This window comes from Limulus polyphemus, unplaced genomic scaffold, assembly GCF_000517525.1.
Source record: "Limulus polyphemus unplaced genomic scaffold, Limulus_polyphemus-2.1.2 Scaffold1598, whole genome shotgun sequence".
NCBI classification, from domain to species: Eukaryota; Metazoa; Arthropoda; class Merostomata; order Xiphosura; family Limulidae; genus Limulus; species Limulus polyphemus.
Genome location: NW_013667208.1, coordinates 110,216 through 129,051, shown reverse-complemented (window position 1 = coordinate 129,051; position 18,836 = coordinate 110,216). Strand labels below are relative to the sequence as shown.

Here is an 18,836-nt window from a genome sequence, read left to right as displayed (position 1 = left end):
CCACTATTCAAGGACTGACAAAAAATAGTAGTATGTGGCTCAAATATCCAATCTTTTACCTCCTTCAAAACCCTTGGGGAAATATTGTATGGCTCAGGAGCCTTGTCGTTTTTTAAACTTCCCAATTTTTTCTTAAGCAGCTGAGAATTAATGCAGTCATCTAGTTTGATCTTATTTCCATCTATCAACTGTTCAAGATGGGGAATACTGCTTAAATTTTCATCAGTAAAAAATGAAGAAAAGCAAAATTTGATAACCTAGCCATCTCATAATCATCAGATATTAGCCTTCCTTTATCATCCCTCAAGGGTCCTAACATTTTGTTTACCCTTAATGTATTTAAACAAATCCTTACTGTTAAGTTTTACATTTTCAGCTTACATTAACATGCTACAACCGTGGACTGTTCAGTGTGCTTATCTCAAGTTTCTGCCCTTTCTGTGCCATCATTCTGTTGGTTCACACAGTCAATTCTATAGTGGTTGTTTACATCAACTATTATTTATAATCAGGGTGGTATTGAATCTTGCAGTCTTTGTTTTGCTGCAACTTATTTACTACTTTTGCTTCATTATGATCATTTCAATCTTGGGTTCTGTAATGTACGTGGTTTGATGAACTTTGATAGACTCGCTCTGGTTTATTAGTTTCTCCCCACAGAGTATACTCTCTACACCCTTTGGTTTTCAGTGTCTATTCAGATTATTGGGTCATGCAATGATTAATACCTTTGCTACATTAGACAACCATCTTTTTCCACTTTACTGATCTCCAGATCCAAACTTACTGACTGTGGATGCTCTGAGTCAATTGTGGTGCTGGTTTTCCTTCATTGTTCCACTTTGGTCAGCTCAGCCATGGTTTCTCCTATTTGTCAACTTTCTCATGGGGAACCATTCACATTACCACCTTGAGAACTTTTTTTTTTCAACAATCTTGAATGTCCATTTTTCACACCAGTATTTAACATCAGTGCTTTTACAGTTGGTTGTTGTTAGATCCTTTGTCCAAGAAGCTAGATTCTCTTCTAGGTTGGCTCATATGCTAACCTTATCTTACAAACACTCTTCCCAGATGGTTTTTAATTCTGTTTGGCTACTTTTAATAGCTGGTGCATAAGACATATTTTTTGTCTATCTTTAACTCCTCAGCAAATTACTGATTTCTTCATTTTTTTTTTTTTTCATTATCTTGGCTTATCAGCTTCTTCCATATTAGTTACAGAACTGCTTTATCTGCCACTCTCAGTTCCACAAAATCCATTTTGCCCCCATTGTTCAAGAGGGCATGTTCCAAGCCTATCATTTTCAACTCAAGCTCCTAGACACTGTCCTAAATTGGACTTGGGTTTAATTTTATGTTTCTTGACTTCTTCCTCTTTTGAGCTCTTAGAAACTTTCTCAGTTATCACCTTTCCCTCATATCAAAAGACATTCCTGTATCTATGCTCTTGAGACTTTGCATTCTTTGTTTCCTTACCTGAACTTGAGCTGTGAAATAAGGTAGCCATTGTTTTTCACCTCTTGTGTTACTTACATTCATGGTCCTAATTCCCATTATGAAGAGTGATTTTATGTCATGACATTTCTTTGTTAGCTTACCTGCACTGACTCTTTCAGGAAGGTGTGGAAAATATATTTTATACCATACAACAAATCATGCTCTTTGGTTATTGTTTTGGCTAGATTAACAAATTGGCTTTTGTAATTAATCCATCTTGTTTACCCTGATGTACATGAACACTTTAAAATTGAATTTTGGGTTACATCTCCCCAAACTTGCCAATTGGCAGTGTTTTTGGCTTCTCAATCACAGTATCCTTTAGAAGGGTATCTTGCAGGCTATGCATTTAGAATAATCTCTCTCTCTCTCTCTCTCTCTCTATATATATATATATATATATATTCTTATAAATTTTATTTACATCATATTACTGTCTTTTCATCTTTACAATTCTGTCTACCTCCAGTTGTGATTCTTCAAGCTGGATGGAATTTCTAGCTGACGAGTTATTCTCAGTTTCTTGCTTGTTTACAATTTAGTCCCACACTTGTGTTATGTAAGCATCCCAGATATTTCAGTACTACCTAACACCACTGTTAGCAATTCCAGGGGTACCTGGGGATGAGTAATCATTCAAATATGCGTCAATGTCAGAAGAAGAAAAATACTATCTACCCTTATGATTGGAGATTCTGTGTATGAATTCATCCAGTCGGGACTTTTGCCCATCACATATAACTGTGATTATCCTAATCAAAATTATGCCCTCTATAATGGAGCTCCATGAGAGAATAATGCCCATTGGAAGTGGACAAAACATGTCTCAGTGGATACATTTTCCACTTCCACGTGCACACCCTCGTGTAGCATTTGAGCCATTGGAGACAAGATGCCTGTTTTCCATATGGGATCACCTTATATATTTCCTTTTAGTTATTTTTCCATAATCTTCATCCAAGCATTAGTTACTATTGGCCACCTCCTCTGAAAATCTTCCACTACAGGTATATGACAATGCTTTGTGCTTTTACCCTACTTAACTGTCATGCTACCTTTTGTGACCACACCTCAGAATGTGCATGGCTCCACAAGATCTGTTATTACTGTGTGACCCTAATTTATATATATATATATATATATATATATGTGTGTGTGTGTGTGTGTGCGTATATTACAAATGGATGTCCAGGATGAGGAGATACCCTACTGAGAAGAATGCCTGTCTGAATGTCCTCATGTCAGTCCATTCTCCTTGAAGCTGGTCTATTGCACTTGTTTCTCCCATAAATCCAATCCATTGGCATTTATTCTGGTTGTAGATTCTACTCAATCCCTATTTACCCATTTAATTCATTTATTGTGGTCTCTGTTATTACCTTCTTGCCTAAGAAGCTTATTTTTGAGGAACCATTGTTCCTTATGACATTCTCTAGTTCCATTCTTTATTTCAATGTGGTTATTCTGGCTTCTAGTACTTTAGAGGTAAGGGTACTTGGTTTTAATTTTACATTTTTTTAGAATCAAAATAAATTTACAACAGGCATTTACCTCTGAAATCCATTCCAGCCAACATCCTCACAACTCAGAGGAATATATTTTACTGTCACAACTCTTAAACAAAGAAACCTGGTCTATGGTAGAAAATTATGTACATGTACAATAAGTCATGTTGAATGTGAAAGAGTGGAGAATTCTGAATGAGTTGATGAATGCTCTACATTGTTTCAAGGACATTTAGAACCTACAGTCCTTCAGTAGTTGACAGCATAAAAGTAATTCAACAAGAAGAATGTTCTTCAGAGGTAAGTACCTGTTTTGAATTAATTTTAATTCTAAAAATGTATAATTTTGTTGTATAGTAGAATTGCATAAGATTGAGTAGGCATTTGGAGTCTGAGGTAGAGAATTGGCTTTAAGAATGTATTTATGAAAGAATTTGATCCTCTAAGCCATCCATTAAATTAATAAATTTCAAAACAAAGTAATGCAAGTTTAAAAGAAAAAGAAAAAATGCTGTTTTTGTAGTTTCCATATTTTATTCAAAATATTTGCACACAATATACTACATGTATTTTAATGAAGGTTTGACAAATATTTTATGAAGTGTATTCTTAGCCACCTTTGAAAAAATGTTTTTAATTATTTTTATAGCAAAACAAATAGTTGAAATAATATTTTATTGAATTTTGAATACATTATTGTAAATTTTGTCTGTCTGATGCTTCACTTCATTAGTACCTTTAAAAAGAAAATTATCTCTGAAGCACAAAGACAAATAATTAGAGTTTATTAAAGCTTTAAGCTTTCAATTACTGTATGCTTTCTATTAAATTGAACATAAAATAAAAAGTAATACACCTCAATTTTTTATTATCTTGTGATGTTTTTTTTCTCTCTTAACAGTTTGACTTAACAATAAATTTGTCATAGATTCATTTCTCAGAGAAATACAACATTTTTGCACACTTTAGCTCATGCTTTTTAAAATATTAACAATAATGCAAAATTAATACATTCTTTCATTTAGCTTTATTGGTGGTTTCATATGTTTTATCATTTTGGGTATGCGTGTTTTCGGTTGTGTGTTGTTACATATAAAGCATACAAAACTTTATAACAGACCAAAGTTTCTTGTTTCTTCATGTGAATTATATATTATTATTCAGTTGTTTAGCTTATTTGAAAAGTGTATTTTCTTCTAATATGTAATGAAACTTTCACAATTGTATATTGTAAGAAGCCTGTTAGTCAAATACTAAAAGTGTTAAAAAAGATAAAAAAATGAATTTCATTAAAAACAGGTTAAAATTTTGAAATAATTGTCTAAATCACCTAATACATTTACTAGTTATTTGATTCCTATCATTAAAAGATTTATTTTATTGTGTAAAATGTCAAGATTGTTCATGTCAGTTGTAACATCAGTAACAATTTACATGACAAATCAGTCTGTGAAACAGTCTGTTGTAACTGTTATCTTTTGCTTTATATTTACAGCACTGTACTTTAGATTATGGAAGCTACACCAAAGATCTTTCAGCCATAACAGATGATTTATCTAGTATATTTATTTTAGACAATTCTCCTGGAGCATACAGGGCTTATCCAGGTAAAAAAAAACTTAGTTGTAAGATAGCAAGCCTTTTCCCATAATAATTCAAAAAACTTAGTTTATGTTTTTTTGTATTTTCTCTCAAACACACTTATTGGGTATATAGATTTAACAAAACTGCGTAGAGAAGGTACCTACAATATGTGTTTACTACGATTTTCTAAGAATATGTTGTACATAATAACATCTGCTTATCCCAGGCCTCCCTCATTCTGGATGAATAAACAGTTCATTGAAATTAAGTTTTTATTTTGTTTAGGGTTGTTTCAATCTTAAAACAAATTATGCATAAATGTAAACAATTATTTATATTTTGCTATTCCATTTCACACCATCTGACTTTCTGTCATATACTTAATGTGCACATGGTGTGGAGTTAAATGATAAACAAGTATAAAATGCCCATCATGACACTTGAATATCTATAAATTACTTTGTATTTTAGGCAAAGTTACTAATTAAACAAGTATAAAATGCCCATCATGACACTTGAATATCTATAAATTACTTTGTATTTTAGGCAAAGTTACTAATTAAACAAGTATAAAATGCCCATCATGACACTTGAAGACCTATAAATTACTTTGTATTTTAGGCAAAGTTACTAATTAAACAAGTTTAAAATGCCCATCATGACACTTGAAGACCTCTGAATTACTTGATATTGATACAAAGTAACATATTAAGTAAGTTTAGAAATGGCTATTATGACACTTGATAACCTATGAATTTCTTGATATTGAGGAAAAGTGACAAATTAAATCAGTTTATAAGTTTTTATCATGACATTTGAAGACATATTAACCACAAGAAATAACTGAGTTGTAAAACTATTTTAACTTTTACTTATTTCATGATACAAATAACGTGTTTTTCTCTATTTAATTTATAAAAAAGTCCAGATGCTAACTCTGATTACTTTGACCTAGCACTTTAAACAGACTGAAATTGCCAGAGACTTTTTTAAAACAAAAATATCACTGTGCTTTATTTTAAGGTTGATTGTCTTCCTTTATATTGAGATAACAATTTTCCAGAAATTACTGTCTCTGTTTTTTTTTCAGATAATGCCATACCAATAAATTCCTGGTTTTCTGACCCTACAGACACAGCTTTGCTAAATCTGTTACCATTCCTTGATGCTTTAAGGTTTACCAGTGATGTTCGATCAGTGTTAAGTCGAAATCTACATCACCACCAAATATGGTAGTTTCCATATGACATATTATTGAGGAAGTAAGTAAATTTTTTACCATAATATTTGAGAGATTTCTTAAAAGTGGTTTATTGTTAAACGTTTGAAGAGTCTAAGATAAGTAAAAATGTTATTTAGCCAGGATAGTGTGTAATATCTTGTTCATCAAGTGTAGACACAGTGGTAGATATCCAAACTTCTGATTGTTGAGGATAGACAATAGTGATATAATTAAATACCTCATAATAGTGTTTAATATCTTGTTCATCAAGTGTAAACACAATGTTAGATATCCAAACTTCTGATTGTTGAGGATAGACAATAGTGATATAATTAAATACCTCATAATAGTGTTTAATATCTTGTTCATCAAGTGTAAACACAATGTTAGATATCCAAACTTCTGATTATTGTAGATAGACAATAATCGAATATTTCAATACCTCGTGATAGTATAAAATATGTTATTCATCAGGTATAGACACAATGTTATGTATTTAAACTCCTGATTATTGAAGATAAATGATGGTATAATTCACCTCATGGTCCAGTGTTGTATCTAAATTTGTTTTGTTTGTAATTTTGCTATAAATGCTTAATAATTTAATGCTTTTAAGCTTTATATATTATCTTCTCTTTTTTTTGTAGGTTTATATGAAGAAATAGGATTTTTCTGAAAATATTCAAATACAGAATGAGTACCATTTTAAGTTTTTTGTATTATGGACATTATATTTAAGAGACAGAATGTAGGCTGACAGTGTTGTGTCTTTTGCAATAGATCTATTTCACATACATCTCTCACTCTGTAGAAGATGTTTGATGTTGCTGATAATACTAGACAGGTAAGCCTTGTCTAAATTGCGAACATGAGCAATAAATATGTTTGAAAAATGACCCTGCATCATATTGTTCAAGCAGATGATGATGAACTGAAGAAATCATTGTAAAAACTTAAAGGTAAAATGGTGCCAATACAACAGTTAATGATCATGTTGACATTATTGTGGAGAGAAGCCTGATTGTGCAATTAATCACAGGCTAGATAATGTCCTGTAGAAGAATTAATGAACAAATTTTTACATCAGATAAATTGTGCAGAATGAACCTGATAGAAAATATGAGCGTAAATTAAGCAACTGAATTTAAAAATAGTTTAATTCCAAAATCAACATATTTCATGCAATGTAAATAATATCTAGGGTCCATGTAATATATAAGCCTCAACTTCACCCCCAGTTCAAGCCATTAAAGAAAAAAAGCAAAGGTTGTTTTAGATTTAGTTTATATTTACATATAGTGTTTAGCAACTAGAAGGAATAACAAGGTATTTTTTTTATATAATCAGTGGTCTGTTGCAAACATGTTTTCATCCTTCATTGATTGGCCAAAATGACATGAATTCAGCCTCATGTTTTCATCTTCATGTATCATAGACACACAGAGTAACATCATTTTTATATCGGTTATTTATAAAGAATATTGTATTATAAGCTAACATTTCTACCTTGTATACCTACCTACTAATGGATATGGATCATTAGCCCCAGATCTAAATGTTTTGTTATAGAAGTTGGATGCCCTGTTTAGTTAAAGAAAAAAACTAAAAAGCCAATACGAAAAGCCCAAGACTCATGCTGTAAACGGGGAAAATGTCATTGTGTTTAGCAATGTTGTTTGTTTTTTTCTTATTTTGTTCTTTTTGCTATTATTATTAAATCATCCAAAATATATTTTAATTGCCATTTATCAACCAAATGTGGATACAAACTTATTACTTTCTGTAATGTAAAGGTGAACGCATCAAAAACTTTTTTTATTTTTCTGTAAAGTATGGCACTCTATGATGGTAATGGTCTGTGTTTTTGTATAAATACACCACATATTAGATTCTCAGCCAATCATAATATAGGCTTTTTTGCTGGAATGTTTGATATTTTGGTTAAAAAACTGTAATAAAAACTTAAGTGCTGAAATCAGCTGTATAGCTGAGCAGTCTAAAATGTATTGAAATGAAATAAGATATATTTTATTGAAAGAATCTGTTGATAAATTTTGTACCAGGTTAGTTGTTACCATAGAAGCATCTCTATCTTCTCAGAGTAATGTCCATGTTAATGACCTTGATGGGCTGTTATTAATTTATACTATTACACTTTGTACTGCTGTTTATTACCAGGTAGTTACAATAACTTGAAGAAAAATATAAACAATATCAAAATTGAAATGTATTGTAAAGCTATTATAAAACATTGTGTTCAATATCCACATGAGTTAATTGTTTTATACAAATTTCATATAGTTCTATATAAGTGATAATCCTAAATAAAGAAAAAGAAAAATTCATTTCCTGGCTTATCTGTGCTTGTGTTGATTATTTTTTGTATTTGAACAATATTCTTGGAAGTTGTGATGTGCTAATGCCCAAAGTAGTATGTTCATGTTCTAAAATTTAATATCATTTGTTTCTGTTTTGTTTTTTACCAAACAGATATCAGTTAACCTTTTATAATCAATACCATGAAGAATATTGGATATTGTGTCTGTTTACACACATATACATTATTCAGATAATTAGACCAAAACAAAAAACAATTTCATGTAATTGAAGACAAGTAAAACTAGTGTATGTAATGTGATGTTGGAAGGGTGGTGTTCACCTTAGTGGATAGAAAGATCTGTGGAAATAGGACCTACAGAGCAGTAGGAATACACTGTCTCTGTTCACATGCAACACTTGTAAAAATAAATCATAACTGAAAAGATAAGTTTTACTTGTTACTCCCAGTGATTCAATAGTAGTATCCTTTATTTTATTTCTTAATTCACTTCTTTGCTTTTTTGTCTTATCAGAAGTAACTACCTTCCAACAACTGGCAACAGATGATGAATTTTAGATATGGGATATAAGCTTTGAGCTCTCATATCTATTTCTAATACTCAATTAATTAATTAGTGTTTCTTTAGTTTTAATTTGTTTCTCATTTAAAGTTTGTGAATTGTGATTTAATATGATAAATGGTGTATCACTACTGATGTATCAGTTCCACTTCTGCAGACACCTGATATACCATTTGCACAATGTTGTTTGTATTATAGGTTTATTTGGTTTTTATGTGTAATGCTTTTTGTAGTTAGTGTAGTTGCCTAAAATGCCATCCAAGCTATGGTAATGCTGTTTTATCATGCAAATCCAGACATAAATGCTGACCTATTTCTTAATTAGAGCAGAGAGATTTAATCAATATAATTGATTACCAACAGTTATATAAATTAGTTTCTCATAAATTAATCGATTAATCAAAATTCCAAATAATCACAAAAATAATCAGTTAATTTACATTGGTATTTCCTATTATTCCAACAATCATCTAATTGAAATTAAGATTTCAGATTATTTACTGTTTTAGATTATTCCAACTATCCAAGTAATTGAAATATTTCCATTATATTTGTTTGTTGTTAAGCACAAAGCTACATAATGGGTTGACGAATGTCTTGTGATTTGAAAATCTTGGGTTCAATTCCCATTGCCACTAAAGTTTCTCATCCTATCTTTGTTCTCCTGAGGAAGAATAATCAACTGTTCGAGAGCGCTCGAGTTGTGGGTCTTATTTTAAGTCTATTACACTTTATATGTGATCCTTTGTGCCAACTCTTTTATCAAAAAAATCCTCCTATCTTTGTCATTGCAAAGTACTAAGGCTATCTTCCATTGTCACTCGTTTTAAACAGCTGATTAGAGGGAAGTCAACTGGCAGGCAACACTCACTGCCTACTTAAGTATTAAATAAAGTCAAAATTTACTGCATTATATTTTAAACTGTATTCTTCAATGATGTATAAGTAGGCTCAAGTTTTGTGTCTTTTTTTTAAATTCAATTACTTTTTAATAGATATACTATGGTTTTATTGAGATACAATGTTTGTAAATATGAGTTTTTTTATTATAATCACCAAATACAATTGTCATCAAATCAGATAAGTTTGCTGTTTGGTGGGTATGGTAGGTGATTGCAAAATATTCTGATGACTTGGATCTTCATTAAATACTATTCATATGTTTATCTTATTCAAACAATGTACATAAATATATTGACTAACTGGCCACTCTTATTTAGAATTGCAGTAATGATATATTTTAAATAAAAACGTTACTACCCTTATTGGTGAGAGGAAAACATGTTTTTGTTATTTAATTATCAATGTATTTGCTTTATAGAAGTTTAGTGTGGGTTTACCGCATATTTAAAAAACAGACATAATGGCAGCCATGGTTGATATTTAGTTGGCATTAGAGATTCATCATCCAAGAATGAAACGTCTGTAAAACTTGCCAAAAATATGTTTCTGATATGGAACCTTACTTCCACTCATATGGATAGCTATTTTAGTTCAGTGCTGCTCTCTATAAGCAAACATTTTTTTGCATGTCACAAGTCTGAATTTCCATGTACCACACAATCAACGTGGTTCAATGCATCTCATGTAAATCATCATGGGACAACCCTCTACCAATAGGAGTGCAACACATCCTCTTGACGCACGTGACTCCCTCTCTTAGGCAGTGGTCAAATGCAGACATTTTTCAATTGTGCTCTTTTCTCGTGTTGATTAAATTTTTTTTTTGCAAAATAGTGATTTACTTAAATTATTCATTTGCTACAGTTACTTTTCTGTACTAGTTTGCCACAATAACTTACCTTTGTTTATCAGTTTTGTTTCTCATTTTTGAAATCTTCAGAGTTTAAGATGAATTCCAAAGTTCATGTGACAAATATTTTTCTCACTACTTTGATTGCCATTACACAGGCTTCAGGGTTGGGGGGTCTCAGATGAGGATTTTTTGGCTATCTTCTCCCTATAGTGATTGGGTTCCTTCTGAATCTTCTAAACTTCTTCATGAGAGGGAGGATTTTGATGATCTTTTTCATCCTAACTATGCCATGCCTCTCCTGCAAAATCTCCAGGCCTAACTCGGTGTTTTTTGGATATGATTTCTCAGGTGTGTTCTGTTTTTCAATTTCATATGATCCTGTTCCTTCCATGTTGCATGAAACCCCATCTATAGAATACCTTGTTTTCCTTCCTTCTCCTGACATTAGGGTTCATACTGAGGATTTTGTTTCAGTTGAGGGCTGGTGCTAGCATGCCTTGTCCTTGTTACCTTGGGATTCTGCTACTTGTCAGCATCTATCCAAAGCTTTGCAGACTTTTATCACAGAGAGATATCGAGCCTGTCAGCCAGCCTTCTACCAGTTTTTACTCCAGGCTTTTTGTCCTCCCCAAGTAAATCAGAAACTGGCATTCTGTGATCAATCTGTTGTGCCTCAATCAATTTTAGTATCTTCCTGGCTTTACCATGGAATCCTTTCACACACATTGGTGGGCTTTTTCTCCAGGACTGTGGATGACCAAGGCAGGCATCTTGAATGATTATCTCTATATTCCTGTTTCTCATCAGTTCAGACGCTATCTTCAGTTTGTCCACTGCAGAGTTGTTTATCAGTTTCACACCTTGTCTTTCTTATGTATTTTGTCGGGTGGTGAAAGCCTTTGCCCGACTTATGCATGCTTGAGGGTTGTGTTTTCACCACTACATGGATGACTGGCTCCTGTTAGCTCATTTCAAACTGGAGTCTTCTCAACACACATATCTGCTACTGACAGAAGCAGCTCATGTTGGTTGGATTCTCAAGTTGGAAAAGTCTTCCCTTTTGCCTACCTAGTATGTTATCTACTTGGGTGTATTTTTCAACACCCACCTCAGTCGGGCCCAACCTTCTCTACTTCGTCTCAGTTCGATGGAGCTTTCGCTTCTTCATGCACTTGCTTCTCCCTCTATTTCTGCACATGACATTCTGTTACTTTTGTGGACTTTGGCTTCTATGGAAGCCATTAGCCCCTTGGGTCAGGCACATATGCATTCTCTTCTGTGAACTCTGCACAAACAATGGAATCTTGCTCAGGATCCCTGGACTCCCAAATTACCCTTCCTTCTTCGCTTATAGATGAACTGCATTGATGGTCGAACAAAGACAAAACAATAAGAGAACTGCTTCCACCAGTTTGTCCAGATTTGCATCTGTTCACAGATGCTTCTCTCCAAGATTGGGGGCATGGATCAATCAGCAGGAAACTTCTGTACAATGATCTCAGATTAAAATGTCTTACCATACCAACATCTTGGAGCTTTTGCCATTACAATATGCTTTGGCTCATTTTCTTCCTCTGGTACCAACTTGTCATGATCCATTTAATCAATTTCACTGTTGTGGCCTATATCAATCACCAAGAGGGGCACCCATTCCTTTTGTGGCTGAACATTAGAACTCCTTTATTGGGTCCACACGCTACAGATAAGTCTCATTGCGTGTAATGTTCCGGGTGCTTGCAATTTTATGGCAGATCTTCTTTCACAACCCAATCAAGTTTATCCCACGGCATGGTCTCTTGACCCTCAGGTTTTCAGGTGGATGTGTATTCGGTGGGATACTCCTCATCTGGATTTTACCTCATTTTTGGTCTTTGGTTCCTCATCCTTGGGCCCTGCCTGTGAATGCTCTCATTCAGGACTGGATCAACCAGTACCTTTATGTTTACCCTCCTATCTGACTCCTTCCCAGGGAGATTTCGATCATCCATGCCACACCATGATTGCTCCTTACTGGCCGGTGCAACCTTGGTTTCCTTGTCTCATTCAGCTCCAAGCTACTAGCCCCTTCCCCCATTGTCTCTTCCTCTCTTTCCATCAACTTAGTCACTGGTCCTTCATCCCAGTCTTCCCACCTTTCAACTTCATGCCTGGCATTTATCAGGTCCCTGGCAAGGAGATCCGGTTTTTTAGGAGTGTTTCCTCTCTTGTAGCACAAACCATTCGCCCTTCATTTCTTGAGGTTTATCAATGTAAATGGAACACCTTCTGCCATTGATTGTTGAGTCGTGGTTTTTCTTCTTCCCATCTTACATATTTCTTCACCTGGCTGTCTGATTGTGGGGTTTCTTTCTCTTCCATAGCTGGTTATTAAGCAGCCTTATCCAACATCTTTCAGTTTACCAGGTACTATTTGGTGTTTTCCTCTCCTACCATCTCTCTTTTATTGTGTTCCTTCCAGATTCATAGATCTCCTCATCGAGTGTTTCTTCTTGATTAAATTGTTGATATTGTTCTTCACTACCTTTGTCTGAACCTTTGTCTTCATGTTCCATGTTTCACCTATCTCCTTATTTCCTACACCTTTTTTGCCTGTGGGCATCTTCAGTCTGATATATTTGCCATCAACATTTCAGATACTTTGTTCCATTCCACACATGTTCTTCTATATTTAGACTGATCTTTTCTACCCGAAACTTCAGCGGCTTGTGAGGGACATTCTTCCTTCTTGCCAATTTCACTTCCATCCATTTCCCACCTTTATTCCTGATCTCATCTATACAGACTTCTGTGTCCTGTATGTGCTGTTTGGTGTCACATTGCCTGCATGGTCTCCTTCTGTGGTTCCCATTCCCACCTTTTTATTTCCTGGCAACATTCCTCTGTACATGACCTTTCTCCTTTTACCCTTACAAGTTGGTTCGTCAACTGATTTGATTGGCATATACCTCCCTGTCCACTTTCAGAGATCTAGATGTTGTTGTATCAGATCAGGCACTCTACCTTTTTTCTGCATCTCACCACCATCATCTATTGGAGGAAGTTCTTCAGTTAGGCATATGAAATACACTTTCTATGTTCATCTCCCACTAAAATTCACTAATTGTTTTGTTTCTGCATCACGTACTTCAGCAACTTGATAAATTACATTCTTATAGTGAAAGAAAGCAAAAAATATATATATCCTTATGTTAACACTACAAAAATAGTTCCCAATTTTCTGCTGCTTTACATCACATTGTTTACACTTTGTCATCTTGATTTGATGTACTAGTTTGATTTCATTGGCTAAGAGAACTTCTGATTGTGACAAATACACATGATTGTTCTGGTTACTAATAGAGTTTTCTAAATATAGTGGAGATTGACATGGATCATGAAGTTGACACTCATTACCAAAAACAGTTCAGTAAAATTTATTTTAAAGTTTAATGGTGATAAGTTAATGTTCAAAGTTTACTGATTTCTTGAAAAAGCTGGCTATTTTATCTTAACCAGTGTGGATCCACCCCTGTGTTATGCTCTATATCTTTTAGACATTAAAATTAACACAATCAATTGTTATGTGATCATAAGCATAAAAATGTTGATTTTTTTTTCTGGCCATTACCCCCCCCCCCCTTCCTATTGGCACAGCAGTAAGTCTGAAGACTTATAACATTCAAAACCATGTTTCAATACCTGTGGTGGTTACAGCACAGATACTCCATTTTGTAGCTTCGTGCTTAACAACAATTAAGCAAATAATTTTGACCAGTGTTTGTCTTCAAGTTGATTTCATTATTGACTCATAATTGTAAGGTCACTTGTTAACAAGACTTTCTTGACTTCTTGAAGTTCTTTTTATAAAAATAATGAAGAATTTTACACTGGTAAAATTTTAACTAGTATGTTTAAAAACAATATTGTGTGCTTTGCAAATTGGATGGTTATTTTTATTATTATTTTTAATTTACATTTTGCTCTCTTTGTATTTTATGTGTTTCATTGGTAATTGCACTTATAAGCATTTAGTGGATAATATTGTATTTTATAAGCTTTTGTTTGAAACAGTATAATGGTTAGGATGGGCTCTATTTTTGAAAATCACAAGCATCATGCTTTTACCCCTTCAATCTATTACAATACAATAGAAAATAATGCCTGTGAAATTTTAAGGAAATCAAGATTTATTTACTGGTGCCTCACAGGTTTCAAAAGTGGAAAACAAAACTTGAAGGTTTTATTTTCTGAACAAATAGAGATTTTAGAACAGTAAAGCAATTTATAATATATCAAACAGGGGTCAAAAGTTGATGTAAATGACACTGAAATAAGGACTATGTTTGTGAATGAATTGTTTTTAAGAAATGGATAAATACCAAACTCATACTCAACTTTAGGGCTGAAAAAACAGCAGATTTCTTAGAACCAGGACACAACTTCCAATGCTGAGAGACATTGTGGAACAAGTACTGCTTTTGTTCCTTATTAGGAGTTTAGTTGTCATTAAACTCTTGATGATGAGTTGCACCTCTCTCTATAGTATCAATGACCACTTTTAAACCCTTTGATAGTTTTTTAGGTGGTTCCTTACTCACTGTCCCGAAGTCAGACCTCTGGATCATTTAGAGAGATCAAAGGCATTGAAGAAGCTTGTTATGTGATAAATGCACTGGGCTTTCTGGACTTTCCAAAATCAGAAAGCTGCAGTTTGATCCTATTCAGCTTATCCTCTGTTCCTTTAAGCTTCTATAGTGCTTCCAGCATGGCACTTTTCTCATCAAGAGGGACTAGTTGGTCAAAGAATTACTAGGCCAATCAACTCCTCACTCAAGTGCCCTAATAATTTTTGTATGCCACTATCAGTGACACTCTTGTTGATTTTGGAATACTTCTGGAGCCTTTCGAGGAACTTCACATCACTTAGTGGAGCAGAAGTAGCTATGGGAGTGGAGAGCCAGGCTTAAATGTAGCCCTCTGCAGTAGTGAAACAAAATAATTTATGAATTCCACTTTTCACTTTCACTTTGAATAATCTTTCATCATCTTTTGTCAAACTGGACATGAAGATCTTTGAAGCCATACAGCAGATGTGCCATCCATCATGCTCTTTGAAGTCCTACTGGATCTCAGAAGTGAACTCCCCCAGGAGGTCTGTCATCCTACGACATTATGGTCATCTTCACTTGGTTGTATTTCTTCAAGCTGCTGCTGGGTAAGGGTGAGAACTTCTTTTTTCATAATTTCTTTTCAGGTACATTGTGCTACTCTTAATTTTTCTTTCACAACACCTGTGATCTTCGACGTCACTTCTTGTCATCCAATTATGTTAAAAATTTGGCTTAATCAATGAGGTCTCACACTTGAAGAGTTGGATGTCTGGCCCCTGAAGGTGCTGCAAGTGTAAATGTGAAGACTTTCTTGAGAACAACCTCTAGCACATATTAGCAACATACAAATGAGAGCAGTTTCTTTCCCATTTTTTTGTTTCAAGAAGAGGCACACTCCAGATTTGTGACCTGTGTTTGCAGAAGTCATGTGAAGGCCATGTCACAAATGCACTTCTTGATGCTTCAGTGTTCAGTAGTTGCACATACTCACCAACTATGGTGTCTCTTGTCCCATTGAGTATCTTCAATACTGCAAGGAGGTGATCAGCTGCCTCTTTGCCTGTCAAGTCAGGCAACAGTATATCAACCCAGTGGACTATGAGAGGCACATTTACCTGAAAGTCCTCTTTCAATTTACTTACCAGATTAGTGAGGTGATATCTTCTTACTCTTGAATTTGAGGATCTGTTGATACTCAGCACACTTGCATCTTGAACCAAGTTGGCTGTTGCTACTGCAGTGATATGAGCAGCTTACCTATAACTTATCTTGCAAGGATTCAGAGCAGAGGCTAGGTCCAGGGGGATCACATTCTACTGAGCTTGCTTCATTAGTGAGGGAGTATTTGAAGGACCAGTGCCAACTGCTGTACCCCCTGCCTCCCTTGCAGTGCCATCATCACTGCTGCTTGAGGACTCCAAGTCAACAACTTCCTTCATTCTACATTTTCTTGCTTGATCTTTTTGGGTTCTTTCCTCTTCCTTCTGCTCCTTGACCCCTTTCTTCCTTGTATTTTCATCCTTAGAGGTCCTACAGCATCATCAGCCATGTTTTTGTGCATTGAAAAAGCTTATGTCTTCCTGTGTGGTCATGACTGATCGAGAGAGCATCTTGATGTGCAGTGTCAAGTCCTTGTCCTTTAGCTGGATTTAAATTCCAGACCTTCATGACTTACTTTTCTGGATGTTTTTCTAACTTGGAAATTACTTGTTGTTTTGGCCTAGTTGGAGTGCCAGCTTTTCCCAGAAAGGGCAAATGAGGTTGATCGTCTTGTGGAGCTTTCCCTCACCATCAATTTGATAGTGGTATTGCCCATGTAATTTTATCATTAGTGTTTTCAATAAGAAAGATTTCCCACAGAGCAACCATAGTCAAAAATCTACAAATGATGAAAGTAATTAAACCCGTATAGCCTACAGTTGTACATATGTATACAAGTACCATGTTTAGGCCTTGCTTAGCAAGCTGGAATAACAGCTGTTGTGAAATGTGTTTGTTGATGCATTTGATAATCTTTATGTTAGTGTCACTACACTGCAGTAACAGATGTGAGAGTTCCACATTTTCTGTGTACAGACACATATCAAGCAAAAATTGTAAAAACCTCAAGGTTGATGAAGCATCTGTAAGTACAATCTGATTTTGATGAAATTTTGCAGGGGTAATTTTTGATAATTAAAAAAACAACAGAAGATGAGAGTCAAGATTTATTAATTTTTTATTTACCATATCTATACTGGTAATAAGTTTGTGTAGTTTAGGATACCATGAAATTGATATGTACTTTTATAGATATAAAATTTTTAATTTTTATCCATGAAAATATCAAAAAGCTATTAATGAATGATGATAAACATATCTTTTATCATTATAGGGATTTTCACTTTTATCAGTTGACAGAATTATAAGAAAAAGAAAATTGAACTTGATGTTTAAAAAGAATTAAATACTTAGTACACATTTACTTAATTTGATCGTCAGTGTTCGATTACTGGATTTTTATTTTGAAGAAGGGAAAATTAAGATCTGGGAATTTCAGTTTTAATTTTTCAGAAAAAAAATTAATTTTACAGGAGGGTGTGCCAACCTTAAAAATAATTACCAATATTGCAGAGATATTTAATTTCATGAATTTGTGTAAATGATTATATAACTAAATGTTTTGAGCACTGTACTATGTGTATTTAATTTGTCATCTCGCAATGAAAATATAAAACAAAAATGTTACTAACAGAGAACTATTCATCATAAGTTATCAGTTTAGTGTGACAGTTATTTATATTGAAATGTTAAAAATACAAGCTTATAACATTAGAAACAGGAATTTTGTCGTAAAGGCATATTTTGGATGTACAAAAATGTGAGAGACAAAATTGAGGATGAATGGCACAAAAACATTGAAAATAGTTCTCTGGTCTTTGATACAATACACAAAGTTGTTTGTGCATTATAATAGTGTTACTTCACAAAAAGTTTCAAAATATAAATTTGAAATCTTTTAATTTTGGTATTGATATACGAGTTAGCCTATGTTTTATTTGTTTCATGTACATATTGTAAATTATTACTGAATTTATTGCAAATTTGTATTTTATCTTCAGAAAAATGTATCAATTAAAGAAGCTATATTAGAAAATAACTTTCATTTTTTTTGTTTTTAAGTACACTTATAATTAACTTGAATAGCTACTTTATATGCCAGTAGAAAAATGTACAAATTCTTTATACAGCACACACACACATTTTATTTAAAGACTAAGCATAGACTGAACACATTATTAGAACTTCCACAACACACACTTGTTAATGTATAACACTCCATTTATATACTTATACAAAACTGACTAATATATTGTGTTGAGTGATTTTTTTTTAACTTTAAAACTACAGAAATGTACTGGTAACATATTCATTCTGTAAGACAGGTTAAAACCAAAGATATCACCATCTACCACTCATTCTGTAAGAAGGTTAAAACCAAAGGTATCACCATCTACCACTCATTCTGTAAGACAGGTTAAAACCAAAGATATCACCATCTACCACTCATTCTGTAAGACAGGTTAAAACCAAAGATATCACCATCTACCACTCATTCTGTAAGTTTGGTTAAAACCAAAGATATCTCCATCTACCACTCATTCTGTAAGTTTGGTTAAAACCAAAGATATCTCCATCTACCACTCATTCTGTGAGACAAGTTAAAACCAAAGATATCACCATCTACCACTCATTTCTGTAAGACAGGTTAAGACCAAAGATATCACCATCTACCACTCA

The 18,836-nt window shown here is 33.7% G+C and overlaps 1 protein-coding gene across 1 annotated transcript in view; it reads left to right on the top strand.

Annotated features, from left to right (window-relative positions):
• LOC106464248 (CTD nuclear envelope phosphatase 1A-like) overlaps positions 1-18,134 on the top strand; it is a 53,486-nt gene extending 35,352 nt beyond the window's left edge. The window contains exons 8-10 of the mRNA XM_022391962.1: positions 4,501-4,612; positions 5,680-5,851; positions 6,459-18,134. Coding sequence (XP_022247670.1) covers positions 4,501-4,612; positions 5,680-5,825 — 258 coding nt within the window. The 3' untranslated portion in view covers positions 5,826-5,851; positions 6,459-18,134. The remainder of the gene's footprint in view (positions 1-4,500; positions 4,613-5,679; positions 5,852-6,458) is intronic.
• Positions 18,135-18,836: the final 702 nt, after the last annotated feature.